Here is a 19717-nt window from a genome sequence, read left to right as displayed (position 1 = left end):
CAAAGACGGATGCTTCAGGTGGAGGTTATTTTTGGTTTGTCTCTGTGTTTTGGGGATTGTGGGAAACGGTTTTTCAATCATTTTGCTGTGCGGTATCTCTTCAAAATGGTCAGTATTTAATGTATCAGTCACTAGGGATCTCATCTAGAACATCAAGCAGATCTGACAGAACAGTACTCCCCCAAAACAACTTAAATATTTAAAATCTATACCACAGTTATAATTCAATCAGTAAAAAAGGATTATAGTCTCATAACAGGTTGTACCAATTAATGGATTAAATTACCAAGTACCTGTCTACACATTAGATGAAGAGGACACAGGGTCCCCCCAGCTAGGTGGGACAGACAGAGAATTGAAGAGACAACGAAAACATACTGTAGCAAGTGCTGGGCCAGCGGGCCCACAGGTTCGAAGGACGGAGACGGCTAACCCCAAACAAAGGCCATCTGGGAGGCCTTCCTGTAGGAAGTGCTGCTGACGTTAGTATTCAAAGGCACACACTGGGCCTGGAAGTGATGAAAAGCATAATGTGCGTAAGAACTAAAAACTAATTTTGACAAAGCATATCATCCTAGCAGGAATGAGATGCATCTATCTACACCTCATCCCTGGTGGCTCAGATAGTAGAGAATTTGCCTGCAATGCAGGAGACCTGGGTTTGATCCCTGGGTTGGGAAGATTCCCTGGAGAAGAGAATGGCAACCCCCTCTGGTATTCTTGCCTGGAGAATCCCATGGACAGAGGAGCCCAGTGGGCTACAGTCCATGGATGGGGCTGCAAAGAGTCAGACACGACTGAGCAATTAAGCCTTTCACTTTCACTATGGCTACTGGGAAAACCACGGAAGGGCTGTGAGCAGGGAGGTGGTCTCTAGCCTGGCGGCTGAGAGCCAGACTCTGGTGCCACACGAGCCGCTTCTGTGTCCCGTCGGTGTCCTTCACTGCCTGTGTCTCCTGACGAGCTCCTTAAGTAAGAAGAGGACTCACAGTATTGACCTCTCAGAGTATTTAGAGGTTTACCTGAATAAAGGCACGGCTGTTCTGAAAACAGATGTGGGTCGTCAATCTCAGTATCACCCGTGCGCTCAGCACCCCCAGAGGCGCCCTGGAGCGGCCCGCGAGAACAGATGAGACAAAGCTGGACGGGGTCGGAAGCCCCTGGCCATCGTGCGCTCACGGCACTTCTGTTCCCCGTGTGCAAATCACTTCAGTCACTCCTGTGGCGAAACACCCAGAGCACCTGAAGTCCTGCGACAAAGACTAGGGAGCCCCGGAGACGAAGCAGGAGGACTGAGCCCCGGGCACACGTCCCCTGGCCGGGCACAGCCCTGCAGTCATCGGGCCATCAGAGGAGACGCAGCCCCGCCTGTACCCAGAGCCCTCTGCCCGAGTGGCTGGAGCCTCCGATCACCAGCGGCTCACCCGGTGTGAAGGAGACAGAGAGGAGGTCAGCGCTCACCAAGCAGCTACTGGACACGGCTCGCTCCACTCCCTGTCTCATTAAGCTCCAGGGAAGAAGCCTCTTGTGTGGTCACACACGGCCTCTGTCCAAAGTCTTGCCCCACCACAAGCCCTGTGGCTTTGGGCGAGTGCCTTACCCTTTTGCACCTCTGTTTTCTCACCTACAAAGGAGGCATGAAAGTACCTCAGAGCATCGTTTTGAAGATAAAACAAGACAAAGCACACAGCTAGCCCAGTGGCTGGCCGGCTCTGTGGCTCACCGACACCAAGGTCACCGTGTTCATCCTCCGCCATCGCGCCTCCCCTCACCAGCACCCTCTCACTCATCATCTCTAAGGCGCAGGATTTAACGCGGTCAGGACATGCAGAAATTCTTTCAGTCTATTAGGCTTTTTGTAGCCCTTCCTAACTCTGCTTCCCTGGTGGCTCAGCCGGTAAAGAATCCACTTGCAATGCGGGACACTCCAGTTCAATTCTTGGGTCGGGAAGATCTGCTGGAGAAGGGTTAGGGTTAGGAGAAGGGAAAGGCTACCCACTCCAGTATTCTTGGGCTTTTCTTGTGGCTCAGCTGGTAAAGAATTCGCCTGCAATGCAGGAGACCCTGGTTCGATTCCCGGGTTGGGGAGATCTCTTGGAGAAGGGATAGGCTACCCACTCCAGTATTCTGGCCTGGAGAATTCCATGGACTGTATAGTCCATGGGGTTGCAAAGAGTCGGATACAACTGAGTGACTCTCACTTCACGAACTGCACTCGCCCACAAAGACATCTTCCTGGTTAATGCACTGTATTGACTTCACAGAGACGCTCAGGGACGGTTTCCCTGCAGCATGAAAAGGCCTTCCCTGAGCTGTTTCTGGAAACTGGCGACCCCGCTGGCGTGCACCTGAGGTTCTCCCTCGGACCCTGGTGCACACTCTCACAGGAGCTGCTGCAGGATGCTGCCCCCCCCAAGCCCAGCTTCCCAGTGCTTGCCTTGGGCAGCTCCTCACCGGGGGCGGACGTGCCCCTCTCTGCCCCCGGCGGCCAGTGACTCTTAACTGCTCCCACCCTTGTCTCTTGTCTCCCTTCTGTCTCCACACCCGGGTGTCTAGAATGTGGCTTCTGAGAGATGAATCCCGGCCAGTCTAACATGGCTGAGTAAGGCATTCCCAAGTCGACTTTTTGAGTCTGGATCTGGAGATGGGGTCAGTGCCCCTGGCCCTTCGCTTCTCAGCACATCTCCTTCCCTTCATTTTCTCTGTGTTTCCCCCAACGCGTATCAACACACGTAAACCCAGGGCGCCTACCCAACCTGCAGAAATTAAACCTGGGCTCCAGCTAGAGAAGAGATGTCATAAGAAACTGGATATTTAAGATCAACCTCAAACTCAGATTTGTGGCTTCTCACTAAATCAACTAAAAAAAAAAAAAAAAAAATCACACCCCACCTGTCCAGCAGCATCCTTTTCTGCTACATCATTTAAATATTTAGCTCTTCACATGGAAGTCTGCTCAATACTCTAATAACCTACATGCGAGAAGAACTTGAAAAGAACAGATACATTTGCATGTGCAACCGGGCCACTGTGCTGTGCACCGGAGCCCAGCATTGTGGACCAACTCCTCCAACAGAAGATGCTCTTTCAATTGGCTCTTCCAGGAGGGAAGGCTGGCGTTATGTCTGAGACTCTCAAATCCTGGGACAAGGTGCCAAGGACATCAGCACTTTGTCTTATACAGTGACCCTCAACTTTTATCCATCAAGAAAGCGGCCCTCACACACACACAGATCAAATCAAGCAGTACCTTTCACTGTAATCCAAATGTGATCACTTCCAGAACCGAAATAAAACAAGTGGACGGCACAAGAGACACTTTCCTCTGCGCTCCGCCCGCCCCGGCTGCCTCAGCACCCCTCCCGACATTCAGTTTCCTTGATTTTCGCAGCTTCTAAAATTAACCTCTGAGCTCCGACTGCTGCGTTGGAGAGCAGCCCGGGCTAAGCTAGCAGAGGCCATAAGCTGAGCAGCAGGTGATTCGATAATCCTTCTCTTTCCTAGGACTGGCCCTTCCGCCCGCTTCCTTGCAAAGACGCTGGGAGGGCTGAGAGGAGGGAGCCCACTTCCTGGTGCCGCTACACGCATTCCAGCTCTGGGGGGAGGGGGTGCTGAGGGCCTCTCCCCACACCATGAACACTCCCACCCCGACCCCATTCTGTTGTTTTGTTCATAATCTAGAGTTTCTCTCTGGGAACATTCCAACCAGGCATGATGTCAGCCTTTGCAGATGAGTGGGCTTCCCTGGTAGCTCAGTGGGTAAAGAATCCGCCTGCAATGGAGGAAGGAGACCTTGGTTCGATTCATGGGTGGGGAAGATCCACTAGAGAAGGGAAAGGCTACCCACTCCAGTGTTCTTGGGCTTCCCTGGTGGCTCAGCTGGTAAAGAATCCATCTGTAATGCGGGAGACCTGGGTTTGATTCCTGGGTTGGGAAGATCCCCTGGAGAAGGGAGTGGCTACTCATTCCAGTATTCTGGCCTGGAGAATTCCATGGACTGTATACTCCGTGGGGTCAAAAACAGTCTGACATGACTGAGCAACTTTCACTTCATTTGAAGATGAGTAATGGTGCTTAGACTTCTGACTTAATAACAGTTCCTCTACTGGGGTCAAAGGTGACTCACAGGGCTCGTCAGAGGAGAACTGCAGAGCAGGTAGTTAAGTAGACGTGTGTGTGTGTGTGTGTGTGTGTGTCTGTGTGATTTGCAGTGTGTACGCGGGCTCAGAGCTGACTCTTCACAACCCAATGGACTGTAGCCCACCAGGCTCCTCTGTCAGCGGAATTTCCCAGGCAAGAATCCTGGAGTGGGCTGCTATTTCCCGACCCAGGGACCAAGCATGAGTCTCTTCCGTCGCCTGCACTGGCAGACGGGTTCTTTACCACTGCGCCATCTGACAAGACCAGTGTGGCCACGCCAGAGCAGGTGAGACGTGGAATTCAGATCAAGCTGCGTTCTAAGCACACTGGATTTCAAAGACTCAATATGAAAAAGAGGATGTAAAATATTTCATTAATACCGTAAAATAATACTGATTACATTTTGCAGGCCGATTCTTTATCACTGGAGCCACCTAGGAAGCCTTAATTAGAATCGAGAAGCTAGAATTAATCTACAGAGCCATAATTTTTTTTTTTTTGGCAGGGGAGAGGGATGTGGATAGATTTGACCAGAAGCACAATCCAAAGCTCAGGAGGCAATGAGGCAGCGGTGTCCTGCCTGGATTTTCCTGGAAGCCATGTCCCGCAGAGCCCCTGAGATGTGATGGCACGCCTCGTGGAAGGCTCCCCACACCGCGACCGGACCGAGCCAGAAAGAGAGAACATTCCCTCTGGTGCTGCGGGGGAGGCAACGCTGCAGGCTGAGGTTCTGATGAGCTCGGCGCGCACAGCCACCCCACGGAAGCGAAGCGTCAGTGTGCAGGGAGGAGCTGAGGGCCCATGGGGAGGGAGCTAAGGGGCACAGGTGCAGTGGACACCCCCACGGCAGGAGGGGGCCTCCTCCTGACGGGGCTTCTGCCACCTTCTGGAGACGGCTCCCAGCCTGCGGCCAGTCTGCCCGTAGGAAGGATGAGAGGGCAGGACCTCAGCGGCCTGGGGCCCGGGATGGCTTCAGAAAAGCGCGGACAAAGGCGAGACCTTAAACCTCCCAGACCGGCCTCTGCCTGCTGCACAGTGCCAGAGGCAGACGGACGGGGTGGGGCCCCGCTCACACGGGGGCGTTGAACCTGGGAGGCTGTCAACAGCAGCCCGCGAGAATGACGCTCCAGTAACAGACAGGCCATGGGCCTGCGCAGGCAGCAGGAAGGCAAGACCCCAAACCTAGGGGACACACGCGCACACACACCCCGAGGCAGGCTGCCCACTCCCCACCAGCGCCCCGGTGTCTGCTGCCTTTGAGTCTTTTGGCTAAAGGATCAGTTCAGTTCAGTTCAGTTCAGTCGCTCAGTCATGTTTGACTCCCTGCGACCCTATGAACCGCAGCACGCCAGCCCTCCCTGTCCATCACCAACTCCCAGAGTTTACCCAAACTCATGTCCATTGAGTTGGTGATGCCGTCCAATCATCTCATTCTCTGTCGTCCCCTTTTCCTCCCGCCCTCAGTCTTTCTCAGCATCAGGGTCTTTTCCAGTGAGTCAGCTCTTCGCAGCAGGTGAGCAAAGTGACTAAGGGATCACCTCCCACCGTTTCCAGGCTTTGGGCAAAGCCGGCAGGGTCGGGCACAGTGGCTTCTGTGCTGTATGTCCGGGATGGTCTCCCTTCGGGAGGTGAGGTCCTGCCTCACATCCCAAACAAGAAATGTCAGGTTGGGAGGCAAAGGGAGAGCAAAGCATGGAAGAGCTAACTGCAGAGAGTCCTGGTGTCGGGACACAAACTGACTGCGCTTCTTAGGAGGCTGAGGGGGGGTGCCTGGGGGCCCCCCAAGTGCAGGAACGGACGCTCACCTCCTTTTGACGGCCCTGCTCCAATCTTGGGGGCTTCTCACCCACTGGCTATGCCCTAGCTGGATTTCCAGGGGATCTGATGAGGCTTGGGGTCAGACAGGAAGGTGAATATAAAGCTGATGCGCTACCCTCTGCCCAGTCACTAAACTGACTTCTCTGCTGTCTCCTTCCACGACTTCCATGGGCTGCCCAGTCCCTTCCTACCAGGACGCTAGAGCCTGCTCCTGGCAGGCTCACCAGGGCTGTGGCTGGGCTTCTCACAGTAGTCAGAGCTAGGTGGGCAAGCCCTACATGACGCCACAGCTTCACGTGAACATGGAGCTGTGAAAACTCAAGTTCAGCATTTCAACACGCGTAAGACTGCGGACACCTGAGAAAATGTTACAATATGTGTTACAGTAAGGGAAAGGGGAGCAGTTCATTTAGCCATGAGAACGCTAAAAACAATTAACTTCTTAACTCGTCAGGATCAACCCTTTTCCTTTTTTATCTGTGATGAGGAATCTAGAGATAATGGATCTTTATAAAACTGCCCAGGATCTGTTAATGACCAATCCCCTTGCCTTTCCTCGATTAACTCCTTTATTCCTGTTCATCAAAATAATTTCTTTAAACCAACGATCACTGTGGGCAGTGACTGGTACGAAGGAAGGTACCCAAACCTTATGCAGCTCTGATCAAGTCAGTACACTTGCCCTGTGATGAATTATCCAACTTGATTTCAGAAAAGTGTTTCAGACCGTACTACTCTCTTCCTGCAAGAGTCATCTGAGAACCGAGTTCTTTTTTTTTTTTACTTCCGTGTAACTTCAAACATCCTTTAAAACCCACACTACAGGTTAACTGCTAGTTACAGGACTGCATTGGCTCTGCGTCTGCTTAGCAGTGGTGATTCCGTCTCGGAGGTGTGGGCAGCCTTTATTTCAATGGCCAGCAGGCTGAGCTCAGCAAAGAGAGAATGAGGATTCTTTCCCTTCAGGATCAAGTAACCTCAGCCTTCAAGTAACCGCAGCCTTTGGCAGAGAGGTGACCATCCTGAGAACGCCTGGCTGTGTCTCTTGGGTTTTTTAAACCAAGGAACGGGGCGGAAGGCGGAGCCAATTTCCCAAAGCTGCTGCTAGAAGTCGACATCAGACAGCTGGGGAGGGTCTGGGAACAGACGTTGTCCTGTGGGAGACTCCGCAAGCTCCTGAAATGGGGGTCCCTCTGCTCAGCAGGCTGGGCGGTGCTCAGAACGAGGCAGGTGGGCATGGGAGGGGGTTGGCTGCGGCACGCCACGAGTCCACGCACAGCAAGGCGGAGACATCATTATCCTGCCAACGAGCCGAACAGGCCGCAGGGGCCAAGCTGGCTGTCGGAGCAACAGGCTTCCACCGGGAGAGGGACGTGGCCACCAGGAGGACAGGGGACACACATCTGCGTTTGGGTCATCAGTCATCACTGGGGGAGGAGACCATTCTAAAAACACGCTAGCTCCAGAGGTGGGGAGAAGACATTGGATGGTGCATGGAAGAGCAGTTCGAGGGAGGAAGCAAAGAGATGTCTTGGGCTCGGCCTTGCTGGAGGGCCGACAGGAGCCCTGCTTGGCGAAAGCAGCCCAGGCCTTCCGTCTGTGTGACCTCGTGCACAGGATGACACGGGGCAGGGGCACCCCGGTGTTGCCCTTTTGAGGCTGTTCCAAGCTCCTGCATAGGAGGAGGACGGGAGCCTGTTATTCATGAGGTCCCCCAGGGGAGAGGAATGTATGCAAATGGGTCCTGCTGAGTCCCGCCTGTGAACTAGGCCCCTGCAGCCTCTTCTAGCAGAAACGACAGACTCCCAGCAACAGCTCCTGAAGGAGAAAGGGTCTGTTCTCTGGGACTCACTCCTGGTCCCCTTCCCTGCCCCCGAGTCTCAAGCCCTGAAATTGTCTTAGCATTCTGTCATCTTGGAAACACACCTATGCATTCTCTACGCACGTGTATGGAATCACGCACTGTGGTAATTCAAAGTGATTCTCTAAGTTGGGGGGGGCGGTCTGCTTGGGCATTAGTTCTTCCTACGGCCTGGTATGTACAGGAGAAGGTTAAGTTCACAAGCTGCGGTGCTGTAGGCTATAGAAGCATCTACTCACAACCTGCGTGTATCTCAGGGGGAGTATTCAAAAGCATCATGGCAGTGGCAGCGTCAATGTCAGGATCTGGAAAAATCAACCAATAAACAACATTATTTACAACGGGGCCGGTGTGTGCGTGTGTTCCTCCCCCTGCAAGTTACAGTTTATGAACGCAATAGAGAAAAAAACCAAAAATTCAGGAACTTGGGTCTTCCACGGTCGGCCCAGTGGTTGAGGATCCACCTTCCAATGCAGGAGAATGAAGGTTCGATTTCCTGGTTGGCGAACTAAGATTCCACATGCCGTGGGGCAAGTGAGCCTGAGTGCCCACTTGTTACAACGGAAAGAAGTCCTCTCGCCCATTTATTACAATGGAAAGAAGTCCTCTCGCCACAATGAAGGACCCACACACGGCAACGAGGGATCCCGCGGGCTGCACCTAACACCCAGCACCGTCAAAAACAAAGAAACACATAAAGAACGCAGAAACTAGAGGAGCATTCCCAAAGGGGACTTTCTTCCCGTTTGGACGCGCAAAGAGGAACGGTGCTCTAGAAGGAGATTTAAGGGGCACGTCGGCGAGGCTTCCGGACGCAGCGTGGGCTCCTGTGCACGGCGCTCATTCTATCGTTTGCGCCGCGTGCTCCTGAGAAGCTGCTGATCTCCGCACCCGCTCAGCCCTTCCCCCTGGGGCGGAGGGGCAGGAGAGCGGGGATGACAACACGAAGTCCAGCCTCGGGAACCTCTAACGAGGCGGGGACGCTCACGGCATCAGAAGAGAAAGCACTAGTCACACCTACATCTAGGGGGACACTAACGGGACGTTCGGTTCTTTCCTTTCGTCAGCAGAACGTAAACCGCGTTTTATGAGGCTGTCACAGCAGTGGTGGAGGAGGTGAAGGCGTTAAACACACACACACACACACACACTTCAACTCTATAAAGAGAAAAAAATCACAGTTCTGATGGTGAACATACAACAGTTGTTTCCACATCTATTATTGCTTTTAATATGAGACCAAAAAAAAAAAAATACTCATCACTTCATTGCTATCCGTCTGAAGAGGTTTCTGAATCCTTTCTGATCCACCGGTTGACAGATGGCTGCTTATATATAGACAGAAAAATATTATCCTTTTATAACTAAATTCATTTTCCTCTGAGAAACAGCAGCGCTGCTGCTATGGAGATGAAAGTCGCCATGGCAACGGTAAACAACCCCCAGGAACGGTCGCTGAATGGGCTGAAAGGAGCAGCTGCCCCGGCGGCGTCCCAGCTGCGCGGGGTGAAGCTCAGCGGCTCGGCGGGGAGCCACGCGACAGGCGCCGCCAAGCCCCATGCACACACAGGAGTCGACGGCCACAGCCTGTCCCTGGGGACCGCCACCTCCGTGTCCCCCCACCGGCGACGGACGACGGCGGGGGCCCCTCACGTGTCAGTTCTCGTACAAATTATACACCCCAAAATTCAATTCACTGCTGATGGCTCCATGGCACTTTATTTGGGGTTTTTATGCTAAAAAATGACTTAACCGTTTTTTTAAAAAAAGTACATTTTTCATAACTTTATAGGAGCAGTTTAATTCTAGGGAAGTAATGTGATGCAATATAAAGCCCCACAGGCGATTAATAATATGGATGATGCTGGTTCCAAAAGACAATGTCTCAAAAAAGGAAAAAAAAAAAGGAAAGAAACAAAACAGAGGTAGATGAACTAGACTCTGCAGCCTTTTCTATTTTACCTGCAGGAGGCCCATTACTTACACTCCGTAAGGGAGTGCAAGTTTATTTTGATAAGTACATTTTATGAGAAACAGGTAAATGAATTTATTTGACAACTCCTGGGGTAAAATTCCTCAGTCATTGATTCTCCTTGATTTTAAAATATTAATGCATATATCAGTTGAACGATGAATCAAAAAACTTAAAGCTACACTCATTGCTGCCAGGGTTGCTGCAGCGCCTGCCCTCTCAACTCCCCACCAAGACAAAGGGCTCACAGTGCCGAGGTACCGCTGGGATTCCACAAGCCACGGGCAGCAGGCAGCTCCCGGGAGGTCACGGCGGGGGCTGAAAGGCCTAAAAGGCCTTTCCTTTCTCAGGACTGAGGAAATACGCATGTTTCCCCTCACCAAGCAAAAGTTCTTTGAAGTGATCGAGAATGCAAGTGTTGCAGGCAACCCAAGGCTCACCTGCCCGGAGGGTCCCCACCTCCCCCAGCCACTCCCACTTGGAGTTTTCCTGAGTGACCAGGAGGTCCGATGGGGACAGAACAAGATGAAACACAGGTAAGGAGTCTTGAGGCTTTTCCTGCTCGTTCTCTCAGAAAATGAAAGAAAGTAGTTCCATACTCTTCAAAAACACATCTGACCTCAGGAGGAAGGTGTAAGGGACCCCAGATGGAAAGATGTAATGAAAGAAATGCAAAGGGAAGAAAGAGAACCTTAACCGGAGAGAGTATCCGCATCACAGGCTCAGCGGGGCAGCCCCAAGGACAGCACGGCGGCGGGGGAGCTTCAGACCCATACGGCATCCGCCCCATCTAGCCAAATAAACACACAAGCTACGTAAAAATAAGACGCTTTACGACAAGCTCTCCAATCCTGTCTTCTGCCCAGACTCGCCACGCCCAAGGCCCCCAGAGATGAAAGTCCGTTGCTGTCTCGGCAATCCTGCTGGTCCAGGCACTTGGGGGTAAGTGTAACACCCAGCCTTCTCACCGTTTCATTCACCATCAGCTCCTGAGCCCCTGCACGGGTCGGAGTCCCTGGGAGCCTAAGCCTGAAGACGCAGCAGAGTGGAATGGAGAGCAGACCTGGAGCGCCTCCATCACGACCTCTTGGCAGGCGAATCAGCAAACATGGGAACCGCAGACGGTGTGAGAAAACGGTGAGGAAGCGTGTTCGTGCAGGTGTGTGCTCCCTGGCACGACGGCGCCAGCCCTGCCCCAGGGCATACAGCAAGACTCATCCTGGGGGGACAGTTTGACGAGCATGACAGGTTTCATACCACTGCTTCTTGTTCAGTTGCTAGGTCAGGTCCGACTCTTTGCGACCCCATGGACTGCAGCACTACAGGCTTCCCTGTCCTTCACCATCTCCCAGAGTTTGCTCAAACTCATGTCCATTGAGTTAGTGATGCCACCCAACCATCTCATCCTCTGTCGTCCCAATCTTTCCCAGCGTCAGGGTCTTTTCCAATGAGTCAATTCTTCGCATGAGGTGGCCAAAGTATTGGAGTTTCAGCCTCAGCATCAGTCCCTCCAATGAACACCCAGGACTGATCTCCTTTAGGATGGACTGGTTGGATCTCCTTGCAGTCCAAGGGACTTTCACGAGTCTTCTCCAACACCACCATTCAAAAGCATCAATTCTTCGGCGCTCAGTCTTCTTTATGGTTCAACTCTCACATCGAGTGCTACCACCATCATAATCAAGGTAAACAGTAGAGCTAAGATACACATTTCCTTCACTCCAAAGTCTCCTTTGCCCCGCTGCTCTGGGCAACTACAGATTTGCTTTCTGTTATCCATCTGTGGAGCAGGGTCAGTGGTTCATTCCTATCGCTGTTCTTGCCCCCTAGTTCCCCACTGTATAGATACACTAAGGTGTGTTTATCCACCCACCTGTAGATGGACATCTGGGTTGATTCCAGTTTGGGATCTTCCAAAAAAAAAAAAAAAAAAAAAAAACCAAAAAGCTACTGTGAATTTCTGAACCAGTCTTTTGAGAAGATACGCTTTCACCCCTTGGGTAACTGCTGATAAGTGTATGCTCAACTTTACAGGAACATGATTCTCTTTTCCAAAGAGGCTGCACCATGTATGAGTTCCAGTGGCTCCACATTTGTGTCTACACTTGAAACTGTCAATAAAACTTGAGCCATTCTAGAAATGTGATGGTATATCCTGGTGGTTTTAACTTGCATTTCCCTACTGACAAATGATGCTGATAGCTTCTCCAGTGTTAACAGCCATGGGCATATCTTCTTTTGCGGAAAGCCTGTTCACGTTTGTGCCTGTTTTCTAACTGGGTTGCTAAATTTCTTACTATAGAGTTTTAAGCTTTCTTTCAGCATTCTAGATGGAAGTCCTTTGTGAGATACATTTTTCTCAATCCATGGCCTGTCTACTCAGTTTCTTAATAGTGTTTTTTAATAAGTAAAAGTTTGAAATTTTTGTGAAGTCCAATTTATCACTTTCTTTGATAAATTTTTCTCAATGATTTTTGTATCCCAACTAAAAAATCTTTGTCTACCCCCAAAGTTGCACAGAACTGTCTCCTGAGGGGCATCTTTTTAAAATCTCATGTTAGTATATCAAGTATAAACTTTATCTGGGTTCAATACTCAGATCCAAATAAATGAAAATGGAAGGGATCAATCAGACCTCTTTCTTTATCTGGCAGGCTGATGAAGCACAGACCTCCAGAACCATACGGGTCAGTACAAGAAGGGCCCTCTCTGGCTCCATGTGTGCTGGGAGCCCAGGCAGCCCGAGAGCGTTAGGCAGCCAGGCTTGTCCGAAAGAAAGTCTCTTGGACCCTCTGCTATACACACGACACGCCTTTATGCTTGTCACAGCCTGACCTCTTGTGTGTGTTCCAGCCTTCAGAGAAGACCACCTCCCATCTCTCCTCTCTACAGAGATGCCAAAGTGACAGTCACTCAGTCTTGTCCGACTCCTCGCAACCCCATGGACTATACAGTCCATAGTCCATGGAATTCTCCAGGCCAGAATACTGGAGTGGGTAGCCTGTCCTTTCTCCAGGGGATAACCTGGAGATCGAACCCAACCCAGGGATCGAACTCAGGTCTCCTGCATTGCGAGGGGATTCTTTACCAGCTGAGCCACCAGGGAAGCCCAGTATTATTAAAATGTTTAAGTTTTTTCCCTTAAAAAAAAAAATCAAGAAAGCAATGCACGCCCATTGTGGAAAAAAACAAAAACAAAACACTCAGTGGATATGACGTGAGGAGTAAATGCCCTCCTTCCCTGCAGACCCAGTTCCAGAGTTACAGCTTCTCGCCCACCTGTCCAGAAACTGTCTATACAAACATAGGCATTTACTGAAATACCAGCACACAGACACTCATGCACACATACCTATTTTTTAAAAATTGGTTCCTATGGAAAATACTTTTCTGGAAAGAACTCTTCCCCCTTATTTTTCAGTTAATGACAGATCTTGGCACACTTTCATATTAATGTCCATCAGCTGAAGTTTTTATGCGATGACTTTTTCAGGCAGAAAAACAGCCCACAGGGCTAGCGGCGACATGGCCTCTCCTTTGGACTGAAGACTCTGGGCAGGCAGACACAGAGCCCTTGTAGCCAGAAACCTGGCCCACACATGGCTTCTCCCCATGGATTCGGAGGCCTGGGCACAGTCCCTCCACCCCGTCCTGTGGAGCAGCGAGGCTCCCGTCTCTCCCTCCCCGGCCCATCACAGCCTTTGCTTCCCAGCCTCTCTGAGGGGCTCGCCGCAGCGGCCCCCTTGGTAACACGCTCGTTCTCACGAGCACACTTTGGGGAGGCTTCCCAGAGCCCGACTGCCAATGCAGGAGACAGAGGAGTCGAGGGTTGGACCCCTGGGTGGGAACCCCCTAGAGGAGGGCATGGCAACCCAGGAATACCTCCCCGGTATTCCTGCCGGGAGAATCCCATGGACACAGGAGCCTGGTGGGTTACAGTCCCTGGGGTCATAGAATCAGAAACGATGGAAGTGACTTAGCACAGAAGTCTCTCTGCCGCCCCCACCCCGCTCAACCTGGCTTACCAGCATAAGTAAAGAGGAAGATGTTTTTTTTGGCCAGGAACTCTTTTTAGGAATGAAGATCCACTTGGCAGAAGCCAACCTTCTGATGTGTCTGGGGAATGAGGCTGAGGCAGCAGGACAGGAGAAGAGAAAGGCACCCTCTGTTCTTGGAGGGGACCACGGGGGTACTGAGCTCAGCATCCTAAGACTGGAGGCCATATCATTTACCACTAGGTTGGCTCAGTGAGACACCGAGTATGCCATCATGGAAGCTTAATGCCCATCTTCAAAACCAAGCCGATCTCTAATCCCACATTAAAAAAAAAAAACTCGCTTCTCAGGCTTCAGTAACAAATGTTACTTCTCTGCTGGCCCGGTTCCCAGCGGCCCATTTCAATTTTCATCTTTAATACAGCTGTCTTATCACATTGCCTCCTCTCTGCGCTATGAGACTGAAAAATGGTCACACATTTTAAAGATGTTTTCGAACTCTCTTTCTCCTGAAGGTATAGACACGATTATATTACCCTACAGTGAAATAGGAGGTAATGAAGTTTCCAGAACCAACTGTTCAGCTGCTTGGATTAAAAAAAAAAAAAAAGACTGTGGTTTATATTACCAAACTGTGGAAATGGCTTCTTCTGGGTACTGGGAGGAGACTGCAGCACACAGCCTGTGGGATCTTAGCCGCCCCATCAGAGATGCGAGCCCTGCCCGAGGCAGTGCAGATGCAGAGCGTCAACCACTGGACCGCCAGGGAGGGCCCCCAGCTCATCGTTTTAATTAAATAAACATGTTTTTATCTTTTGTCGGTTTTGTGGGATTTTCGCTCCCTGACTGGGGACTGAACCCACGCCTTCCGCACCGGAAGCACAGACTCAGCCACTGGACCACCAGGGAGGTCCCGGGGAGGCTTCTTCTCTGTGACCGTGATGGAGAGCACGAGGCGAGGCTTGAGGAGGCTCGGCGTTGACTCTGGAGGCTGTAGCTGATGAACAAGTGACGTCGGTTTTGTTGGATCTGAGCGGGCTCCTTTTCCAAGGCTGCTGGGGGTCTGCAGACCTGCGATACGCTGACTGGTTTTAAACCACATTGCACCGAGAGCCTGGATCCGCCCACGACGCTCCCCGACTTCCACTTTCCAGCTCATGGCTGCCAGAAACGTGCTCCACAGAGAACCTAACCAAGGGGCATCTGCTGCAGGGCCTGCGGGGGCAGCTAGCGAGCAGGCTCTGACCGGTGCCGCCCTGGGGCCGCTGGGCCTGCTGGCCGTGAGCAGGGGGGCATCGGCGGTTTGCGGGAGGGGCTGCTGATGCTGGGGGCGTGGGGAGGGGCACAGGCCGAAGCCTTCCAGACTCCGGACTTCCTCACTTTGGAAACCTCCTGTTTGGTCTTGCCTTCCTCAAGAGCAAAAGCCCACCACCCGGCGGAAACCGGGAAGCCAGCTCTGAGTGGGGATGGCTTCCAGGGGCAGGAATGGGAACGGGGGCTCCCACGAGAGCCCTGGCACCGGACGACGTGGCCACACCGACGTCTCGGAGGAAGGGCGCACCAAGTCCAAAAGCTGGAGACAGGCTCAGGCTGGGGGTCCCCGAGGTGGGGGCGCAAGGCCCGCTGGGACGCCGGGGGCACCGTGGGCCTGGATGCATACCTGGGGCACGGCTGTTAGCATTCCTGGGTGACACTCACCCTCACACGTCTGAGAGGCTAACCCTCCGGGCATCCATCTAGGTGGTTAGGGGGCTCCAGGGCACCTACCTGGCGTGGTTTTCTCCCCTCTCCAGCTATCACTTCTCCCCACCGACTGGAAGGTCAGCTCCTGCCCAGGCCCCACCAGAAGCCACTTCTTCCTCTAGCAACGGCCACAGGATTCCTGGCAGCTCCTGCACCAACCCCTCCCCATCCCGGGCAGTTCTCCTGGGAGCCTGGCCCCCACCAGGCACCGCAATGCTTGTCTCCACCAACAGCTGAAGACTTCCATTTGCACAGCGTCTCCAACTAGCTCTGTGTTCAACTGGGTGGACCTGCAAAGCCACTTTTCCAGAAGCAAAGAGCCCATCTTAGAGTGACACTGGCAGGTGCGTGAGACTTAGTGCCACACAGAACGCTGGCATCAGTGCCCCAAGGCACAGAGCGACCGCCTGCCTGGCTCTCAACTGTCTTCCTCCCTGAGAACTAGAAGAATGACAAACTCTGAACACCGGGCACACGTCTGTATAAATTACGCCGACTCACCAGAACTTCAGAAGGGGCCAGGGAGCCATCGATTTCCCCAGGCCTGGTAGGTGATGACGGCCACCAGAGAGGACAGGTCAGAACTAAACCTCAGCCCGTGCTTTCTATCTACTGCATCGCGCACGCCATCCCATGCAACAAACCACCATCCTTGTGTTCTCGGGCCTTAGATGGTCATTCAGCTGAACTGAAGAAAGCGTTTCCCATGCTGGAATCAGCCACCTCAGCAGAGAGCTGCCCTCAAGCATGGACGAGGACGAGGGGCAGCTGCCATTCTAGACACTGAGCTCTACCCTCAGGTTAGCTGCACAGTGGGCAAGGGTCACACTCTACACCTGGGAGCAATGCTCAGCATCTCCCTTCGTTTACTTCGAGACAAGTATTCCAAGAACCTGTCTGCAGTCAGGGGATGTGGGTGGGGTGAGGGAAGTAAATGCAAAACAAAATAATTTGTCTGTTACAGCCCATGGGCTACACCATCCCCAGAGAGGGATCCCCCATGAGGCTGGAAACAAGGCTGTAGTCAGTAATGATGGGCGGCTGGGTGAGTGCGGGGGGCGAGGGGCCCAGAGGGACACGTGCAGCCCCCACCCCGACCCTCTGTGTCTGCACCCCAGGGACCTGAGTTCAAGGGCGTGTCAACGAGCTCCCTTGCTTCAGTGCAACGGGTTTCCAAATGAACATCAGAGGTAAAGAACGCCCCTGCCAATGCAGGAGACCTGGGTTGGATCTCTGGGTGGGGAGATCCCCTGGAGGAGGGCGTGTCAACCCACTCCAGGATTCCTGCCTGGGGAACCCCATGGACTGAGGAGCCTGGCAGGCTTCAGTCCATGGAGTTGCAGAGAGTGGGTCACGACTGAGTGACTAAACAACACATCTCTTATGAATGGACTTCCCTCTAGCTCAGCTGGTAAAGAGTCTGCCTGCGATGCAGGAGACCAGGGCTCAATCTCTGAGTCTGGAAGAGCCCCTGGAGAAGGAAATGGCAACCTCCCCCCCCCTCCCCCGGCCCAGTATTCTTGCCTGGAGAATCCCATGGACAGAGGAGCCTAGGAGGCTACAGTCCACGGGATTGCAGAGTCGGACACGACTGACTGACCGAGCACATGCTGGGGAGAGGCCTATCCTGACCAGGAGTAGGCCAGAGAAGGAAGGACTTCTGCCTGCTTTCAGCTCCAAGAAAGCAAATATGTTAGCGCTCTATGGTCACCCTTTCTCAGATGAAGAGTCACAAACATATACTACTAAAACCTGAATATTCATTGGAAGGACTGAAGCTGAAGCTCCAATACTTTGGCCTCCTGATGCAAAGAGACAACTCATTGGAAAAGACCCTGATGCTGGGAAAGACTGAGGGCAAAAGGAGAAGAGGGTGGCAGAGGATGAGATGGTTGGATGGCATCAGCGACTCAATGGGCATGAATCTGAGTAAACCAGGGTATGGTGAAGGACAGGGAGGCCTGGTGTGGTGCATGCAGTCCATGGGGTCGCAAAACAGTTGAACAGGACTTGGCGATTAAACAACAGCAACAAAACCTAGTTACTTACAATCTGCTTGGGGTACATTTTTAAAGAGTCATTTCTGTTGTTGTTGTTTATTTATTATTCGGCTGTGCCGCCCACATGGGGGATCTGAATTCCCGACCGGGGACAAACCTGTGCACCTCTGCAGCAGAAGTGTGGTGTCTGAACCACTGGACCGCCAGGGAATCATCTGCTTGGGGTACCTTAATAATCAGCGGAAGGAAACGAACAGGCTCTCTTCCCTACACTCACACACACGACTGCGACAGCGGGCTGACACCACTGTGCCTCCACGGGTCAGTGGGTCCTGGGAAAGCCCAGCTCTTTCTCCATCGGAGACCCGAGTCTTAGACACGAAGAGGGACCAAAGCAGGGAGAAGCGCACTTTCCGCTGGAGTCGCGGAGGCCCTCGTTCCCGTTCAGGCTGCACACGCCGCACCAGAGCCCCTACGTTGCTCCTGAGGGACTGGGACGCCCTCTTCATCAGAAACGGTGCTGACTGCCGCCGACCCATCGCCTCCGCGATTCCACAGAGAATCCAGGCTGCGGATTCTCGCAACAGGATTACTGGCCACTGAGCTCTGTCTGGGCCGCGGTTTTAATGCTCAGCCTTTCATGCTTCCTGGTCTAATCCTCACCCCCAAATGCATTAGGGGGAAAAAAGATAAAAGCACATCTGCTGCTTGGTATCTGTGTGTGTGTGTGTGTGTGTGTGTGTGTGTAGTTCTCTGAAACATGTTTATTCAGAAACAACTTACACTACGAAATATACTGATTGAAACAGCAAAACAAAGCACCAACAAAGCACTTGTTTCCTTCATCCTGCAGGTGAACTTTAGCGAACGGCTGTCTCGAAGCTGGCTCCTGAGATGTCCTACACTTTCTAAGGCTTGCAAAGAAGGTGGATACAATGAGGAGACCAGAATTCCATTTTCGCTGCCTCATGCTTTCTCAATTGCAAACAAAGAGACACTGGCCCCATCCATCCACTGTTGAGAACAGAAAATCTCATGAGGGTGTTAAGGAGTAATTCAATTTAGACACAATTAAATACGGAAATACGTGGAAATGTAGATTCAAGATTAAGACCGCAAATACAAGTATCACAGAAATAAAAAGGATTAAGTTTTCCACCCAAGAAGATTTACACTTAACGCTATGCTACTGGGACAGAAGTCCTAAAGGAGATACCGACCAGCCCTAAGGGTGGATGATCCCTGTACCTTAAGGCCTGTGGGTGGGCAGGGTAGGAATGATTAGTGAAACTAGAAGCAGTGAGCTGACCTTCTGGTGGGCAGATGGGAAACTGGTTGTAAAGACAAAAAAACAGAACAAAACAAAACAGAAAAAACAAAACAAAACCAAAAAACCCCCAAAACCAGAAAAAAAACAAAAAAATAACCCCAGAAGTTTTCCAGAACAATTTTGGGGAACGTCTGCATCCCTGGAATAAGTATTCTGTCTTGAGGCTACGTGGAAGGATCTCTCTTATTTTGGATGTGCTTGAAAAAAAAAAAAAAAGAATTGAGCTCCTTACTTTCCAACCACATAGCATACAAGAGTCAAAGACCCGGTCCATAAAAACACGAAGCCGGTACACCGTGGAACGAAGGCGGCCAAGTGTTGAGGGCAGAGCGGAGCAGGGAAGCAGGCTTGTAAAGGAGGGGAGTCCAGGCCAGAGCTGACTTCCTTCTGCAGATCCCCTGTGTTTGTTCTTGCTAAGCCAGAGCAAGGTTTTCAGCGTTGTGTCTGGGGCGTAATTTGTTTTTGGAAAAACCAAGAGGTGATGATCTCCAGACCGTCTCATGAACAGACCCAGGCAGACCCTGAAGGTAAAGTGGATGGAAGCTGAGGGCGGCGTGGGTGGGAGACCCAGACCACCCTGCCGGCCTCCTGGGCAGCGAGGGGTGGGCGCCCCCCCCGCCCCGACGGCAACTGGGGTCCTTCTCTCTCCGCAGAGGGCACTTCCCATCTTTCAAAAGGGAGAAAAGCTGGAGCGAGTGTGAAACGAGCAAAACCAAACACGGACGCTGGCAAGGAGAGCCGGAAGCGTCCGCTGGGGCCACGGCCGCTACGCAGCACCCGGGGCTTTCTCTCCCCTTTCGGGACGCTTCCAGCAAGGCTGTCGCCCCTCTTCACCCGGGAGCAGGAGCCCCACCTGGG

General features: G+C 52.2%; 1 protein-coding gene across 17 annotated transcripts in view; it reads right to left on the bottom strand.

Annotated features, from left to right (window-relative positions):
- The window catches only part of FOXN3 (forkhead box N3), a 446920-nt gene that overhangs the window by 27998 nt on the left and 399205 nt on the right, over positions 1-19717 (bottom strand). For 11 of the 17 annotated variants that reach the window (XM_086319211.1, XM_086319213.1, XM_086319216.1 and 8 more), the window contains one exon: positions 8059-8124. The exons of the other annotated variants lie outside the window; for them this stretch is intronic. In XM_086319211.1, the coding sequence (XP_086175337.1) occupies positions 8059-8124 (66 nt within the window). The remainder of the gene's footprint in view (positions 1-8058; positions 8125-19717) is intronic. 17 annotated transcript variants of the gene reach the window in all.

Source organism: Bos grunniens, chromosome 10 (assembly GCF_055505025.1).
Source record: "Bos grunniens cultivar Pamir isolate PY7600 chromosome 10, Bosgru_T2T1.0, whole genome shotgun sequence".
Lineage (NCBI taxonomy): Eukaryota > Metazoa > Chordata > Mammalia > Artiodactyla > Bovidae > Bos > Bos grunniens.
This window is presented reverse-complemented; position numbering and strand designations above follow the sequence as displayed.